The 18,077-nt window shown below is 39.9% G+C and overlaps 1 protein-coding gene across 1 annotated transcript in view; it reads left to right on the plus strand.

Moving 5' to 3' along the window:
• Window positions 1–2,678: 2,678 nt before the first annotated feature.
• Window positions 2,679–18,077, plus strand: part of tgfbr3 (transforming growth factor, beta receptor III) — a 53,334-nt gene continuing 37,935 nt past the window's right edge. Inside the window, exons 1-2 of the mRNA XM_028403251.1 lie at window positions 2,679–2,906; window positions 5,891–6,061. Coding sequence (XP_028259052.1) covers window positions 6,001–6,061 — 61 coding nt within the window. The 5' untranslated portion in view covers window positions 2,679–2,906; window positions 5,891–6,000. The remainder of the gene's footprint in view (window positions 2,907–5,890; window positions 6,062–18,077) is intronic.

Here is an 18,077-nt window from a genome sequence, read left to right on the forward strand (position 1 = left end):
CATCTGTGACAGAGCGTGGTTGGACTTGACAGCTAATGCAATAACAACTGGGTCAATACAAACTCAAGGACTGCAGATACATTAATGGAAAGCGAAGAGACTTCAGATTGCTCATATCTTTGATGCACTGTTGCACTTTCTATTCCCCTTCATCTCAGCTGTATTCACAAGCCAGCACAGTGTAAATAAACAAAGTGGAACACTTTAACGGAGACATGCATATGTATGAGATGTAAAATAATTTGATCCCTTTGAGCATTTCCTTGTCAATTCTCCAAAGCACTCACATCGGTGCCTTTTTGTGTGTTTTTCCACAACAAAAGTTTCCTTCCCTCTTGTCACAGGTGCCATCTCATTAGTGGTGAATCACTAAGCTGACATTTGTGTTGTACCCAGTCACACAGCATCTCCTTTTCAGTAGAAGGCTGATATCACAGCAGTGAAATTCAGTGTTTGTTCAGGAGGGTGCGAGAGATTTCACACGTGGAAATCATTCCACGTAGTTTAGTGCTTGTGATTGGGGTTGTGGGGTGGTGAAATGAAAGGATGTGACAAAAATGCCTTGTGAGAGCTGCAAAAAAAATATTTTACACCCTAATATTAGAAGCCACCCAAAACTAAAACATGGAAATGGTTTAGATGTCAAATAATACAACAGATATCTAATAAAGTCTGTATTTATGCTGGTAAGATCACAATGGAAAGCTTCAAAACAAAAGTTTAAAGAAGCACAACAGTAATGTTTAAATATCACACACATGCTTGAGAGAACTTGTTATGTTGGTTAAACTGGATTTATACCATTATTTATGACATAAACTACATATTCAAAATGCCTAATGTATGGCAGAATCACATTACAGTCAGGGGCTGTGCCTGTATTTTCTGGCATTTTCTGGTGTCTGACCTCACACATGACAACCAGCAGTGAATTTATATTTACAGCAATTAATCAGCAACGCTGTTTAACTGAGAACAACTAAAATATGAAATGTCTCTTTTTTAGCAGTTTTTTTCTGTGGCTGGAGGAAAGCAACAGAGCATTACAATGTCACTTTTGAAGTAGTGACGCACAGGGTGTATAAAAAAGCAAAGCAACAAAACAAACAATGTACAATACTTAGTGTATTTTACTGTATTACTGTAGGTATACTTTTCCCTATATTATTAAAAAAAGATTGCAATTACTTTTTGATCCGCAACTTTCAAAAATTCATAAAATTACAGAAGCACCAATACTGAAAATATGCTTATACTGACATGCCTATGTTATATACAGTGTACTTACAAGCATGGCAAGCTGACCGAATAGGTCAGAGACAGGGTCATGTTAGAGTGATTGTAAATTAACTTTCCAGCGATGTCTTTCACAAACTACTACAAGCAGCTTACCATCATCACTCACTGCACCATGTGCTCACTGTAAGGATTCACTGTACTGACTGTAAGAGTTGGAAAACCTCTGACTATAAATTCCAGTATTATATCAGTCAGCTCATATATCACTACATATATATGCTAATACTGATGGGCCAATATTGGCCAATAGTATAGGTAGAACCAATGTAGGTCAAGCTCAATTTTAATTCTTGGACTGTATTTTCACACTGTTAAATGTATAGGGTTGTTTTTTTTTTTTTAAAGTATTGTGACTTTCTTGTGTTGAAACGTCACTTTGAAACATCACATACATGAGCCAGCATGGACAATACTTCTGTTGAATTCAGCCCAACCCAAATACATTCCCAAGTGATGTTTTGTATTGGTGATTAGGCATTATTACCAAGGGGTTAAGGGTCACTGTAGAACCATTGATTGTTACTATGGATACTTTGTACATTTACATCAATTTGTGTAAACCAGATGCATCCATTTTTCCCCAAAGGGCCAAAAATAATTATGAATGGTGTGCTTTAAAAATACATGCACATAACATAAGCATTTACTTTCTTTCTAAGTGAGAGGAAAAAAGTACAAGCTTTTCAAAAGTAATTAGCAGCCAAAATAAAGGGAAGGTGAAAGTGGACCAAATGTGCCCAAGGCAACAATGTCTGCAGCCCTGGTATATGTATTATTTTAGTATTGCACATATATTGTGGATTTGTAAAGTCTGGACAAAGTACAGCTGCCAAGAGAGAGAGCTGGAAGTTAAAGTTCCCCTATGTCTATTCCTAGATTGCAAATCCCAGTGGTCAATATTGGCACAGCACTGTGGATACGGTGTTTAAATAGAACCACTGTGTAAATAATTATTACACACACATAAAACACTGTAACTTTGCATCAGAATATTAATGGGCAAGAAACATTTGAATGATTTATGATCTAACTGATGTTGAGGTGCAGAAATTGGAACACACATCGCACAGTAATGGTGAAGTGATGAAAATAAGTGCCATTAATCATCATTAGAAACAAGACTTTTGATAAGATCCTGATCACTGTATGGACCCTCATGTGAGACTGACCTATAGCATCCCATCACAGTAACATACCAAAGTTTACAGCCCTGCTTTTTAGAATCTGGGCCCCCCACATGTTTGTAAGTAAAACAAGTGCCTAATGGACCTTGTGGTCCTCCTGCAGGGGCTCCTGAGGAGACCGTGCACCCAGCTTTGGGAAGCTCTGCAGCAGCCTCCTCCCTCCAGGCCCCGCCCCCAGAAGAAGCCCCGAGTAAAAAAGAGAGACAGATAGTAGTGAAGTGGTAAACACTTTCAGCGAGTGGGGGGCTGGTTATCCACACTTTTTTTGTATAAAAAAACGTCACTACAACTTCGTCTGTAGGACTTTTATTTCTACAGCAAAGTCACGGTGTGAATGTTGAAGCGAGATAAGACTCTGACATCCGCACCAACCGGAGCGACTTCAACCAAGTTTACTTGGGCATTTTCTGAAGACTCTGCATGGTACGTCCGTTTGCTTTTTAGTGCTAACGCTTTGACAAATCACTGCTTTGCTTATCATTAAAGAGTACAGGCCGCCATTGTACCCGGCGTCTGTGAATATTGTAAAAAAAAACAGCTGGTTGTGTTTACTTAGTCGCTCAAAAATCCAGCTGAACATCTGTCTCATAAATGCTCTGACATGCAGCTCCTCTTCTTCTTCGTCGTGAAGCTACACGCTGCTAGCTTGTGGTCGCTCTTGTTTATATCCACCTTTGTTGTTTGTTTTGCTTAGGAAACTGTGACAGGCAAACATAAAACACATGTAAACAGTGTGTATCCTTTCAGGGGGCATTATACTGTGTGTGCGCGCGCTCTGTTGGCAGTCCACGCGCTGCTGTGTAGTGGAACGTGACAGACGTGGGTGTAATATTTAACATTAGTCAACAGGTGTGTTTTGTAATTGTGGGTGAAGAAGAGGTGGTTTTATTGCAATGGTCCTTCATGACAGTTATTAAAACTATCTATTGTTATTGTTATTGTGGAGATTTTTTTCATTCATAGCTGTGTGGTCTATAAAATACCAAAATAATAGATTAAATTTAAGATTTTGGAAGTACAGTCAGTCAAGAAGTCATATAAATACTCCGTTTTGCATCATGCTGACATTGATTACTGCAGTGTAAATGTAGTATGATTGTCTGGGTCCAGACAGTCTGTAGGAGGTCATGTCACTGTGTCTGTAAAGGCTGATTAGCTCTGATGAATCCAGAGCTGCTGTATTTGAATAATGAACCGGGAGGGAATTTTGGTGGTTTGTCAGCTTGAGCTTGAACACATACACTGAAAGCACTGAAGGTCTCATTTAACATCATTCACCAAGACTTACAACCACATGAATGTTCAGATGACTTACAAAGTAATACCTCAACCTCTCATTTTGCACACCACACGATGCACTTTCAAACACAGACACAGCTTCAGCCTGTTTTTGTGTCTCAGAATGTGGCTGCATGAACATGGCCTCTGGTCGTCACAACGCTCAACTGCAGCATGCGCACACGTGATGATACAGATATAAGCCAGGCCTTTAACATTGGGTGACCACAAATATGTATGTTGGTTTCAGCTGTGCGCTGTACGTTCAGTCTGGGGTCTGCATGTTCTGATGTACTTTCCAGATCTTCTTTGGGTGAAATAGTTGCTCGGCTTAGACGGTCAGGGTTGAAATGAAGTCACATGAGGTGATTTGACTTGTTGCTGCAACAAAAACCAGCACCGTGGCGTGGAGCCTCTGGTGTAAGACCCTCAACCCAAAACAACAAGCTTAAAATTGTCTGTGTAAAATTCTGAGAATTTCTTTTTCTGCAGCCACTTTATTCCTATAATACTGTTTTGTTTGAGTTATGAAAGTGCGTCTTCTTTATTTACCTATGTTTAGTCAGTGAGGAGATGAAGGTCAACGAGGAGTGTACATCAAACAGAGGCTGGCTCTTTCTGACTAGCTAGACGTGCAGTATTTGTCATGAACTTCCAAAATGACTTCCCAGCCCTTTTCTGCTGCCGCACACTGAAAGGCCCTTTTGTCCTGTGCAAGCTGCTCGTGCTGCAGAGTGATGCACCTTAACACTTTGTGCATCACTTCTCATGCATGCTGTATGGTTCACCAGGAGTCACAGAGATGCACATCTGTTTCTCACAGCACAATACGAGTCAGAGTCGCTGCCTTTACACTTTGAATGCACACAATTCCTGTCACAGCACCTTCACCACATTGCTTTGACATTCAGCGTGAGTTACAGTCACAAGTCTTTTATAAAATCAGGTGTCTCTTCAAGAAAAGCCTGTGAGACATTCATAGACCACAACTTTAAAAATCAAATGTTTGATTGCTGGCTGCAGTCAGAACATGCTTTTTGAAACACTGGCATTAACAGAAACGGAGGAACTTCCTTTAATTGAATAAACAGCTTTAAATTTGCATTGTTACAGATTATAGTCATTTATAGTAATGCAGAAACAGCCGGGCAATGTCTTCTTTATGCTTTGTTGCTCTGAAGTTGCTCTCTGCTTTGTAGACACCGGCAAAGATAGCTTTCTGTTTAAAATATCTTGTATTGTTTTGGTCCTTTGTATAGATCTATAACTGTTTTCCTATGATCAAAATACTAATCAAGAACCAAAGGTACAACAACACCACAGCAGGGCCTTTTATCAGCTTTAAGACAGTAGTAGCGTATTAGACATTTTCCCCTTTACGTCCAATCCAAGGTAAATTTATAAAACAACGCACTAAGTGATGTGAGTGGCGTCATCATGATCAAATGAATAAAGAAGTTCTAAATAGTCTAAAGCAAAAACACAGTTTAACAACTTTACAAAATGTCTTTTCAAGTGTGCTTGATGGGCACAGTTCGATTAATAAATCAGCACTCATTAGAATTACTCAGACAATACGTTGTTTTTAGCAAGTTTGCAGTACTTTGCTTCTTGATTTTTGCCTAATATATGTCATTGTTTTATGTCTCTCTCTCTAAGTGTGTGAAATCTGTCTGTGATTTCTTTTCTCTGTCCTGCAGGTGAGTGTTTAGGGTTGGATTATTTGAAGTTAATAAAGCTTCAGGCAAGGTCATATTGATTAGCGCGCTAGTTATAAGCTGATTACTCAAGACCCCACTGCAAAGTCGCAGTGACTCCTGAGGTGCTAAATTAAAGTGCGTTAATTACCTGTGGCATGTTCCAAAGTGTTTTACACCCAGGGAGCTAGTCAGCAGTCTCACACTCTGTAGAGACTTGGGAAGGTGTGCAGCACGGTCTTTTGAAGCATGCATGACCCCCAATTAACCTTCCCAGATTAATCCCCTGGTCTCCAAACTGCTGCTACTCTTGTCTCATCTCATCACTCCCACAGCGAATATTAAGCAGAGCCCAGTTCCCTGCTGTTTGCCTATGCTCAAATTGAACCAGCTTCTTCTAGTTGACGTCTTGTATTTTTGTTCACTTTGCAGCTGGAGCTTGAAGGTGACTTCCTGTAAGCCAGAGAGGGAAACCTTTGTGAAAAGCAGAAGGAAGGCCATTTCACCCACCTTCATCATCCTGGAAGCTGCAGGATAATAAAATGGCTCAAAGATCCCACATTCCCTGGCTGGTTCTTGCAATATGCTGCTATGTATCTGCAGGTAAGTTTCTCTCACACAGACATGTGTTACTTACATTTTACTTTACATCCATATAGATAATTCATTGGTCAGAGCCAGTGTCAGACCCATCCATATGTTGTCAGGAGTCAGTGCTGTTTACTACACACCAAGGCTTGCAGTGTTATGCTGTCAGGCAAACACAATTTTTCTCATGCTATGGGATTTTCCACTCTTTTTCCTGGGATGCCTTTCTAGACGGTGCTTGTTAGAGTCTTGAGTTAGGGGGATTTACATTTAAGAAAGCGCTGACAAGTTCAATCTCAAAATACACACTCAGCAGGTCTGCATGCATGTGTCAGATTGGTTGGAGCGAGACTGAGATCATTAATAACAGTGAAGCAGACAAAGCTAAAGAAATAAGGGCATAGAGAGAATAGGGGCTATTTAAAACACTATGGGGATGATGGCACTTAAATGGTTGGCCACACTGTGAAAACCTGTTCAAATAATGGAATAGAAAGCCTTTATCCAGTCATCATTGCTCACCACAATGAAATTAGGAGTGTTTTCCAGATTAACAAAATAACAGTCACACCAGGAACACATAAACACATTAACATAACATGTAGTGTTGACTGGCACACCAATGTCTTATAGGAAACATCCTCTCAAAACATGAAACATGAAAATCTGAACTGTTTCAGTTAATTTAGCAGATGAAGAGACACTAGATGTGTGTTAAAAATTAAAAAAAAATATCAGTTTCATTGTACCAACAGAGGAAAGAAATTCAAGAAATTCTTCCTTTGGGGACCACCAACAGCACTCAGCAGGTCTGCATGCCTTTTACCTTATATATGGAGAAATCATATATGAGAAAACATTGACGTGAAACTTAGTATAAAGCATCAACAGAGGATTTAGTTGTTAAAATTTTCTGGGGATGTAGAAAATCTATTGCTTTTCTTTTACGTATGCAGAGCCACAAAAGGATCATGTCCTTAGATTTCATCCTCATACTGAGGATCTGGATTGTCTGAAACAGCTGTTCATTGATGTTGTGTTTCTGGTGAGAAGTTATGGGATGTGGCTATAAGTAGGTGGAGTTGGCCAGTTGAATGATCACTGCTGTAGCATCCAGACTTCATTCAGAATTCAAAAGGTGGTTTTCTTTGCTTGGTAACTTGACCAAAGTATTCAGTTTGCTGATCTAGGCCTAACACCCGGTTTGATGAAAAATATTTATTCTTGGCCAAATTCTGGCACAGACCACACTAAAAATGTAGTGTAGTTTTTTCCCGATAGTAAGATGTCCTGTTTACAAAGAATGGTTTCACAATGTTTTGCTTTGGACTTGAACTCGGTCCAGTGTTGGTCTGTAACATCCCATGTTGTTTTTCTGGCAGCATAGGAATAATTACCCAGTAGGAGGCATGCTACAAAATGAACACCCCAAACAAATGCGGTTCACATTTTTCATACTTTCCGCCTGATTGCCGCCATAGGTTATTATTTCCAAAGTTCTTCTCTGTTCTCTGGAGGTCTGAACCACACTCTGGAGAGCTGACTTTCACTTAGACAATAGTTGTGTAGTTACTATGTGCTGTGGGCAAGCATAATTTCTTTCACAATGCCAGGATCTACAACACAATGAAGTCCCGTATGAAGCTTTCCTCTATATTCTTCCTCATACGGTAAGGCACATTGTTACTCTGTGTCACAAGGGACAGATATTTACAGTTAGACAACCAAATGCCCTTTCCTCTAAAGTGCCCTGGCAGTGACTGCACTCAGTTACAATCAGGTAATTCTTTAGAAACAGGCCAAACAATACATTTTGGATCAAAAACATAACCTTTTTATGACTGTCAATGATGAACCTATCGGTTTTTTATTTACCTTTAATACACCCTTACCTGTCTTTCACCTTTCCTTCTATTTTACTCTTTTTCTATGATCCTGCAGCATCTGTGTAAACAGTCACATCTGCCTTTAAACTTGTCAGGAGTGCTCTTACGTAATGTTTATATTAGTCTGCAATGAGTCTTGGGCTCTCAGCGTAATGCAATCCAGGATCTGAGCCTCTCATAACTCTTAAAAGTCAGACTGCGAGCACCTTGACATCCATATTTCAGTTCTGTGCTCTGCTGCTTTACTCTGCTTTTTGCTGTTTATACATTTTTTTCCATGTCATTACTACTATTTGGTCATTGGCGTTTCTCCACTGGCCGTAATGGTCATTTTTGTTGGGCTGACTGAGTTTTGCAGTAAAATATTGCTGGAGCAATTTGAGGCATTTGCCAGAAACAGCTCCAGCAGGATGCTGGTTATACTGGAGGCTGGGTTTGGTGGTTCAATGTGAAAAAACAGCAGTGTCCCTGAATGAAGAAGATCTTTTTCTTCCTCCTGTTTTGCATCTATCCTGAATTTACTTACTGATGAATGATGAGGCTCTTAGTACAAATTTGTCCTCAGCTATTCAACGAAGAACCAAATACACTATTTAATAGAACAAATGGAAAAAAGTATCAGAGCTGTGCTTGTATTCAGTCCATATGTCCAACGTTCAGCTATACAGTAAAGTAAACAACTTTCTCTCTGTCTGCATTTTTGTATACTTTTGGCAGACAAGAGTCACCGTGATGCCAGAAGTGGTTGTAAACTTTTTTTCCTCCCCCTGCAGTTGAGCAAAAGGTTTGTCTCTATATCTGCAATGCTTTCTTCGGGCCAGCAAGAGTACAGAACTGCCAAGATGTATTGTGCAACCGCTGTAATCTGAGAGGTGGGGTAGCCAGGAGGAGGAGAGAGGCAGGCGCAGGCGTGGGTCGTCTGGTCCAAATTGACACACTCCACACACGCACGGCGTGCCAAACCAACAGAGTCCCTTCCAGCATGCTAAACCAGATGTGGCCCTGTGATTCATACGAGGAACCGAAGGAGCGCAGCACAGAGGCTGTGTGCTGCGAGGCAGAGTGGTCGGGATGTTTACATAGCAACGGGAGTCCTGAGTGTGTCTAATTACAGGTCTGCTCTCCCCTATGGCAAAACCTTTATCTTAACAGTGCTGTCAAGAAGGAGGCAGTCATTCTGGCCCTGCTTATTGAATGACGGTAACCCCAGCGTTTAGGTTTAATTAACATCAGCGTGTAAATTCAGTTGTGGAGTATCACTCTTACCTATTGACTCAACACACCAATACCACAAGGTGCACATAATTTTGTGAAGGACTGCAGACAGGTTTCTACAGATAAATGATCTTCCACATCTATCATATCTTGTCAGCCTCCCATTAAGAGGACACTTACGCAAATCTCCAGAAGTAAACTGAATTCCTGCCTCCCGTCCCTCTCTCTCTCCCTCTCTCCATAGTTCCAGTAAGCAGGCGTGTAAATAATTTTGGTCAGAGCCAGTAATGGGAGACAGCTGGGGTGATCGTGCGCTTTCCATTGTGTTTCACCGCCCTGTGAAATAAAAAATAAAAAAAAAAGCACTGAAGCTGGGGAGAGTTAGAGTAAGAACGTTACGTGGTGTGTGACTTCATTGAAGAAAGAGATTAATAGTAAAAAAATAAATGGACTATCTCTGTCCAGATAACCTTCAGAGGCAGCTCAACAAAAATATCTTGTGTTATCTCCCTGTAGTTGTTAAGATATACTTTTCTTTATTAAATGTAGAGTCATCTCCAAATTTGGATGCATGACTCAAAAAGTCCTGATACGGGATGCAAGCTAAGGGCCTCCAGGTGGTGTCTTTCATCATACTGACCCCTCCAGGGGCCTCACCTTTCCCACTCCATTTCCACCAGATGAGTCCTGCTGAAAGACCATGTCCCAGTTTTGGAATGGTCCTTTGGAAAAAAGGAGGTGTCCATCCAAAAAATGACAGAAAGTAGGCCTTTCTCTGATACTTGCCATAGATCACAAACACACATGCTTGGAAACACTCTCATTTTCCACTTGTTTTTTTGAATTGCATTTTGGATATCTAATAGGGAGAGAAATCCAGTCTACTTCTGTCTATCGAAGCTATAAATGTTTTTTTTAACAATTATTTGTTTTTCTCTTCACAGCACATTATTATGTAGTGTCTGGTCTAACCAACCCGTTATTCATCATGCCCTCCATTTGTTTACTGTTGACTCAAGAGGCTCTCCCAGCATCCTTTGTGCCTGTTCATACACGAGGCAGCATGACATTTGACAAGTCATTCTTCTTTTATGAAGTTGAAAAAGCCCGGTGGAATGTAGCTACTTGTAGTGTGTGTGAAAAGGCTGTCTGCCTTGCCCTTTCTCACCTCTCTGACTCCTTCACACAGGGCTCACTCACTGGTACAAAGGCCCAGCATCGTTTTCAGTCTTTGCTTTTCTGTTGGTGTCAACCTGCGGTTTCTCAAAGGATCCTGTTATCACATCTGAGTGATGACGGCTTTGTAAAATACCATAGGAACAAGACACGTTTTGGCCTTTTATTTGATTAACGTTAAAAAAAAAGTCCTTGGTAGTGACATTTTTAGCAATGTGCAGCATTAAGTGGTTGTGTGTGTATGTGAATTTAGATGTTGGGTTAGAAGAGGTTAAATATGGGTTAACTTGATAAACACTAGTGTTATGATCCAGATCTGTATGCTGGCTTCCAGATTTGTTGCTTGAGGTCTGTTGAGACATGAAGTGGATAAAAAGCTTTCAAAACAAAAAAGTGCACTGTGATTAGAGTGGAATGAGTTACAGAAAATCCTGTTGTTATTTAAACTATTCCCTGGGTTGTATTTTAAGTAAATGAACTAATCCTATTGCAAATATTAATACAAGAGTAGTGCTAAACCACCAAAATCAGAGATGAGTTGCGTTAGTTCGACTTTGGCCAACTTTGATTTACTTGATTATTTTATTCTTTTTTAAAAAATAGGCTTTCTACCCTCAACATGTTGGATGGTTTTTAAAACGTACATACATTTACTCACCAAAAATATCATAAAACATCTTCTTGCCAGACACAAGTTTATATGTCTGCAAGTCTAAAACATGATAGATTCTCTCTGTTTTATTGATAACCACAGATCTGTGGCATTATGGAGTTCTATAAAAACAACTCCATAATGCCACAGTTTTTACAGCTTTCTTGGTAAAGATTAAAATTAGAGATCAAATAATTGACGTCCTATGGACATAGGATAACAATATCCATGATATACACTACCGGTCTAAGGTTTAGAACACCCCAGTTTTTCCAGTTTGTTTTTTGGAATGATGCAGGTATAAAAGAATAAAACAAATAAACAACAAACTAGCAAAACACCTCCTCCTCCATATTTGACAGTTGATGTAACACACTGAGGGACCCTCCTGTTACCTACGGCTACCTACTCGACGGCATACAAAAATCACGTGCCATGAACCAAAGATTTCAACTTCATCTGTCCATAACAACTTCTTCCAGTCTTTAGTATTCCATCGGCAGAGTTTCATGCCCCTACCAAGCCTCTTTTTCTTATTGTGATGTCTCAGCAATGTCTTTCTTGCTGCAACTCGACCTGTCAAACCTGCAACTCAAAGTCTTCTCTCCACAGTTGAAACTGCCACTTGCCTACTATGACCACTACTAAGCCGTTGACCTGTGAGCCACTCATCACGCAAGCTGATGACTCTTAGAAACTTGTCTTCTGATTCTGTTGTGGCTTTGGGTCTGCCAGACGTCTTTCTGTTAGTTTCCCCCAGATTCTGAGTGTCTTTTGATGGTGAAGGAAACTGTACTCACTGACACCTGACAATAACGCACGTTATTTTTCAGTTTGGGCTCACCTTACGTTTTTTCTAACCTCTGACTGTTCACCACATACCTTTGTATAATTTCAAGCTATCCATTAGTCTTCAACTAATTGACTTTCAATCAAAAACACAAACAATTTGGGTTTGACCTTAACCAGAGGTTCCATCATTGCAGACATTTTTCTCAGTGTGTGTAGCAAAATCCTTATCTATGATTTTTGATAAACAGCAGAACTGAACTCGATCGCCTGTCCCTTTACCAGATTGACTTTTCATTACATCAAGTTAGGGGATTTCATTTAGCACAGAGACCATTTAGCACAAATAAATTCAGTCTGATATCCAGAGGGACAAAACAAATGACCCCAGGTCAGGTCTCTCTGCTTCCCCTACTGGGCCTAAAGCTTTGTGAATGTAGACCAAGTGGCTGCTCCCGATCCCCTGCCATGTCCCTGTCAAAGAACATGGCTTCGCAGGAATGTATGATTGATGAGAGAGATGCCTTTGGAGCAGCAGGACAGATTCTCTTTCCAGAAAAGGGTATTTCTCTCTTAAGCATTTAGTGTTGTTATGTACAATGCTGCATTGGGTTAGCTGGTTCACGGTGGCACTCTGCTTGTGATAACTCAATATTCATGCAGCCTTGTGTATGATCCTAACTGTGCTTTTTAGATTCTGTCAGCTCATGCATACGATTCTCAGCTGGTCTAATCCATTCACTACATTTTAGATAAATGGACAGCCAGTTCCTCAGTTTCGTGACTGCGCTGACAACTTTTTTGTTCTTTGGTATTATAGGTTCAGACAGCACATGTCAGCACCCATCAGTAAAGACATACAGTGGTAGCACAGCCAGTAAAGTCTTTAGTCATATGCTCAGTCTCTCCCAGCTGTCTCACTTTACACAGTGGCTCCTGTGTTCCTCTGGGAATTAGCCTTGTCAGCCATCTCTTCAAAGCCCTCTGATTTATGTCTGCATTTGAGGTAGGGAGAAATGTACCCACTTCGATCTTCTCTGCTTGCCTGTGGCTTCATATGCAGCTTGTAATTGGTCATGTATTCTTTTTTCAACCACCGCTGATGGTTTACCAACAGGTGCCCACTTCATCTGTCAGGGCTGATGAACAATAACCAGACTCACTGTCAGGAACAGAAATGTGTTTAACACACCTGTCATGCATGATATACTGTATGAACTACTGCATTTCTGTTAAACAAAGCTATTTGTCTTAAATTGTCTTAAATACCCTCATTATAACTGGCATAAATAAAATCCCCAACACTACACTGTTACCCTATAGTATTGAAATTAGTAATTGATTAATGGGTAATTTCAGTTTAAATTTAGTTTTTTTTCATGTCTAACTATGTCTAAGCCAGTTTCTCAGTCACTATTATCAGATTGATATAAAGCACTTGGCTAAAGTGAAAATGTAAATTATAAAGATACCTAAAATAACAGTTGAACCTCTGACTTTACTAAAGATTAAATAATCATTTTGGTTTTACCCACAGGTGTTACCAATCTTAATCTTAACTCTTTGCATTTTTATAGTTTATATAAGCCACTATTTTATTTTACTTTACTTTGTACATCGACTGCAGATCAGCCAATAATTTGTGAACTTTGTGTTCTCAAATCTGCACACTCACAAATAAGATGCCCTTTGTTTTCTTTTGTATTCAGGTCCATCACTGTTGCTGAGGGTTTTCCACGTGCATATAATTTATTGTCTGAACACCTGTTAACATACTTACAAACTGAAAGAGGCTTTGTCTGCAGATCCATGCTTCCTCCACATACAGCAGATAAAGTGTAATCCAGTGAAATTATTCTCTTTGAGCTTGTTCTTTCAATTATATGCCAGCTGATGAGATTATGGTAGATGAATCTACCAATAAAGTTTGGGTGATATCAAGTTTCAGACAGATTTTGACTTGAGATTTCACACTTTGATGGGGAGAGTTTATGACTTCCCTAATGGAGTATGGGCTCACCCTAACCCTCCCTCCCTTCATCCCATTCCAACTTCCTCCTCTCATGCCTCCAATTTTACAGTCCAGAGATAAATCCTTTTCCTTAGGCCGGCCAGCATAGTGAACTTACTCTACCCTTATGAAAGGCTTTCCTCACTTCCTGTAGTAGTGGCTCAAGGTTCAGGGGTGAGTGGGCTGTGCTAATGTCAACACTGCAGAGCTAGTGATTCTTTAGTCCAAAGCCCCTAAGGAAAACAAAAACGGGTAGAATATTATGTTCCCCAAACTGGCTCATTCATACTCCATGGGAATCATGCCCTGCAGAGAAAAGGAAGGAGACCAGAGGATTCAAATAATCCTATTCTTCATATGGGAACTGGCATGTCGTAGGTTCAGAGTAGATACGTTTAAACAAAGAAGCTTTGCTGTATTTATTGTAATTAAGTTTGCCTTATTGTATTGGACAACATGCATATAATGCCACTAGGTACTCCTTGACTTCCTTGTTTTTGTCATGTAGCCAATGCAATCTCGATTTGCTGCTGAGTTTCTTTTGCATCTTCTTGCAAACACAATAAGTCTTTCTGGAGGAATACTGGGAACTAAACATGTGAGGATGTGTATACACACACAGAGGGAAGGTTTTGTTTATTTATCTTCGGAAATGGCTTTGTGGGAACATCAGATTTGTCCCTAACTGGCACACAGACTGACATCACTTCCTGTACCAAAGCCTTGGCTCAGTGCCACACTGTGGAAGGCAACAACGTGCAATCTCTGGAAACAGAGGCCTTTATCTCTTATGATAGGAGGACTGTAATGGTAAATGTACCTAGCAGTGAGGGTTCAAGTTTGTCTTGCATAGAAGGAGCTCTGTTTGTGAGTGGTCTCCACCAAGGCTATTCTCTTATAATGCTAATGCAGCCGTAAACATTCACAGTTTTATACTGATCATCCAAAAAGTATCTCTTGCCTCTGCACTTATTTTTAAAGATGCTATTTTTGCTGTTGTTGAAAAACACATTTAAACACTTTATTGAAAAATAGTAACACAAGCAACAAACTTTGGCATAGCATCAGGAACCTCAGTAGTCATCAGATGTCAGTAGTTCCCACAACAAACAATGTTTCGACATTTTGAAGTGGAACACCAGAGACAGCATACTGTACACATAATATACTGCTTCATTTTAAGGTTTGTAAGAAGAACATTGACTTCAAGAAATGTTGACACATAAGTTGTTAATACCTCTAAAATACATCCACCAACATGCATGAGAGTGTCAGTGTTAATATGAATAATTAGTAGAAACACAGACCAGCTCAGAGCACTACAAACTCATTACAGCATTATTTCTGGCTCCCGGCCTTGTCTTGATCCTGTTTCTCTAAAATTCTTTCAATTCCTCTCCTGTGCAGTTTCTGTTGTTTTTGCGGCTGGTTTTGTTAATTAAAAATAACAGGTTCCGACAGAAGAACACCAGTAAGTCAATTTAATTGTTGTTTCTGTGTTAAAATATGGCAGGGATGCACTCTGAAAAAGCAGCTTCTTACTTTTAATCTCCGTCATTTTATCACACATTATAATAGTCTGGAATGACGATTATAACTCTGAATGTGGGAGATGAACTAAATATCTGAAAGAGATATTAGTGTTTAAATCACAGAGGAGGTTATAGTCCAGGAGTAGCCTGCCAAGGACTGTGAAAAGTGTCTAGTGACATCAGTGCCTGGACCTCACACTGTTTAAAAATATCAGAAGTATTTACACAGTCTCTCCTTCCTTAGTATGGATTTACTGTGGTTGCTTTCAGCCTTACCTCTAATACTATAACAGTGAAACCCAAATGCATTTGTAGGATAATATAAGCATTTGTAACGGTAATTACTCTCTGAATGAACACTTCAACTGCTTACAATGCACACACTTCCCTACTGTCAACTAGTTTTTTACTACACCCTGTCTGGATTGTTCAGATTGGACCTGCAACCATTTTACTCTGTACTTTCCTCTCTCCCGCATCAAACAATATTTCAGCTTTCATGTTGTGTTTAAATGACATTTCAACTCCTTTCAGCACACTTTCAGACCCTGCTCTCACTTACAGTTAATGTCTCTCCTACACCTGTTTTAGTGCTGTATGTATGCATGGCTTTCCATTGTTTCTGGTTAGAGAGCCAAACCAAGCTACCAACTACAGCATGTGGTGGTATCATGATTCAATACTTACCACACACAGAATTTTGTTTTAGATACTTTAACCAGTGAAAAATGAGTCTCAAGCAAGAAAATCTAGCCCAGTTCATGGTAGCTTCCTGTGTTTGTGCCCACGTAGAATGAATGAAATGTGTGTCATGTTTCCCGCCTGATTACTTCTCACTTTCAGAGCAGAAACCACAAAACCACCTACATGTGGTGTCTACACCTGTGACGTCTAAATGAAACCTGTTGTCTACGATCAAGTTTAAAATGAATAATACTGTGTAAAGCTCCCGTAGTTTGACAGTGGTCCAATTTGATCTGCAGTGTTCTGGATAGCAGCACCTTTCAGTGGATCCTGTTGGCTAAATAAAGTCTGATCTATTTCTGATCCTTTGTTTGTTTGCTCCAGGTATGGCAGCTGTCAAAAATCCCCTGCTGATCCCTGTTACAACACAGGTACATGCAGTGTTGTGTGAACTACAGAGCACAACAAGATGTCTCAGTGGGGGTTACCCAGGCTAGTTTAGACTGTTGTCTGTCTTCAGATCTTTCCTGTCTAAAACAGGCTAAAAGACTACAGTATTGACAGTATTAAGTTTTAAAATACAACATATATATGAGAAATGATTGGGGAGATGAAGAGTTGTTGAGTCTGTTTGGCCCAAAAAGAATTTGGCTCTCCTGTCTGTGTTAGGTTTTTAATCTAAAGCCCCATCACTAGCTGATTTAGCTTGACACAGGCCTAGGCTCTTCATCAATGAAAGGTAGGTGTTTTTCCACTGCAGGAACTTGGGACAGGTGAGAGTTGGTGCAGTTGTCTTTAGGAATGCCTCCTAACTGGCCTGCTAAGAGTGCCTTGTGTGGTATTTTCATTACATCTAAATCTAACTAGAAAAGAGCTGCAATTTTGACTAACCACTCAGAGTCAGAGACTTGCCATGCTGTGTTTTAGCTATCTATATTAGGTACATTTTTCTTAAATAAAAACGTGTCCTTTGGGAATTCCATTTGGAAGTTTCAGAGAAGTTCCAGCAGTGGAAACAGCATAAATATGTGATAAATCATCACAATCACATTTCAGATTTGTAAAAATTGAAGGTTTTTATATTTGACGTCTTTGTTTTATTTCATTGTCAGCCTAAAATATCAACTTACTTGATGTGTTTTCATAATTAATATTAACCAATTAGCGTGCCTGCCTCTTTTTTTCAAGAGTTTAGTCGTTTTTATGTAAACTACTAAGGTTTGGTGAGATATTAGTTTTGAATGTGCCTCACTGCAGCTAACTACAACAATTTGGTATAGTGTTACTCTATCTGTTGGGTTAAGAAGGTATTTGTGGTATAGTCTGCAGAGTGTCTGGTGGGTCAAAACTGGACTTGTTTTTCAGGCAGAGTGAACAACAGCTTCTCTCATTCCTCTGCTGTGGGCGTTTGGCCAGGCCAGCTAAAAGGCAGTAGTAGCAGCTGGACAGGACGCATTCTGTACTCCACTGATGACTGAGGAATAAGAAAGATGGTTGGCAAAATTGTGAGACAGAAGCGGGGGAGAAAGGCAGACAGACAAGGTGACAGCAGATGCTGTGTTGTTGTGGCAGGGCCAACAGATGCTAGCTTTATTTCCTCTATAACTCTTTTCTGTGCTTGTAGCCTAATGATAATGGCATATGTAATAAGGATACAGCTGAATGGAGCCTGAAGACCTCGGTCTCTTGAAAGATTGAGACATTTATCAGCCTCCTGTCATGTGAGAGAGTACTGTAGAGATTTTGGCACACACCCTCAAACAGTCTGCTTGAGCAGGCATTCGGGATCCTACACAGAGAAAGAGGATAAACACAAACATTTATTTTCTCACCTCAGCACACTGGTTCAAACGCTGCGTGAAGAGAGTATCAGTGTTGGATTATGTAGTTCATAAAGTATGTTCTGCAACCACCAAAAACTATAATATATATAATAATACGTAATGTTAAAGCAGTTTAATGCTACAGGATTTGTCCTTACATCAATAGGCTAACCTATGTGTTGTTCTATATGTACCAATATAAAGAGTAGCTACCCAGCTTTAGTCTGTCACTGTATAGTATATGTACAAAATAAGCAATGTTG

The sequence above is a fragment of the Parambassis ranga genome, chromosome 4 (genome assembly GCF_900634625.1).
Source record: "Parambassis ranga chromosome 4, fParRan2.1, whole genome shotgun sequence".
Taxonomy (NCBI): Eukaryota; Metazoa; Chordata; class Actinopteri; family Ambassidae; genus Parambassis; species Parambassis ranga.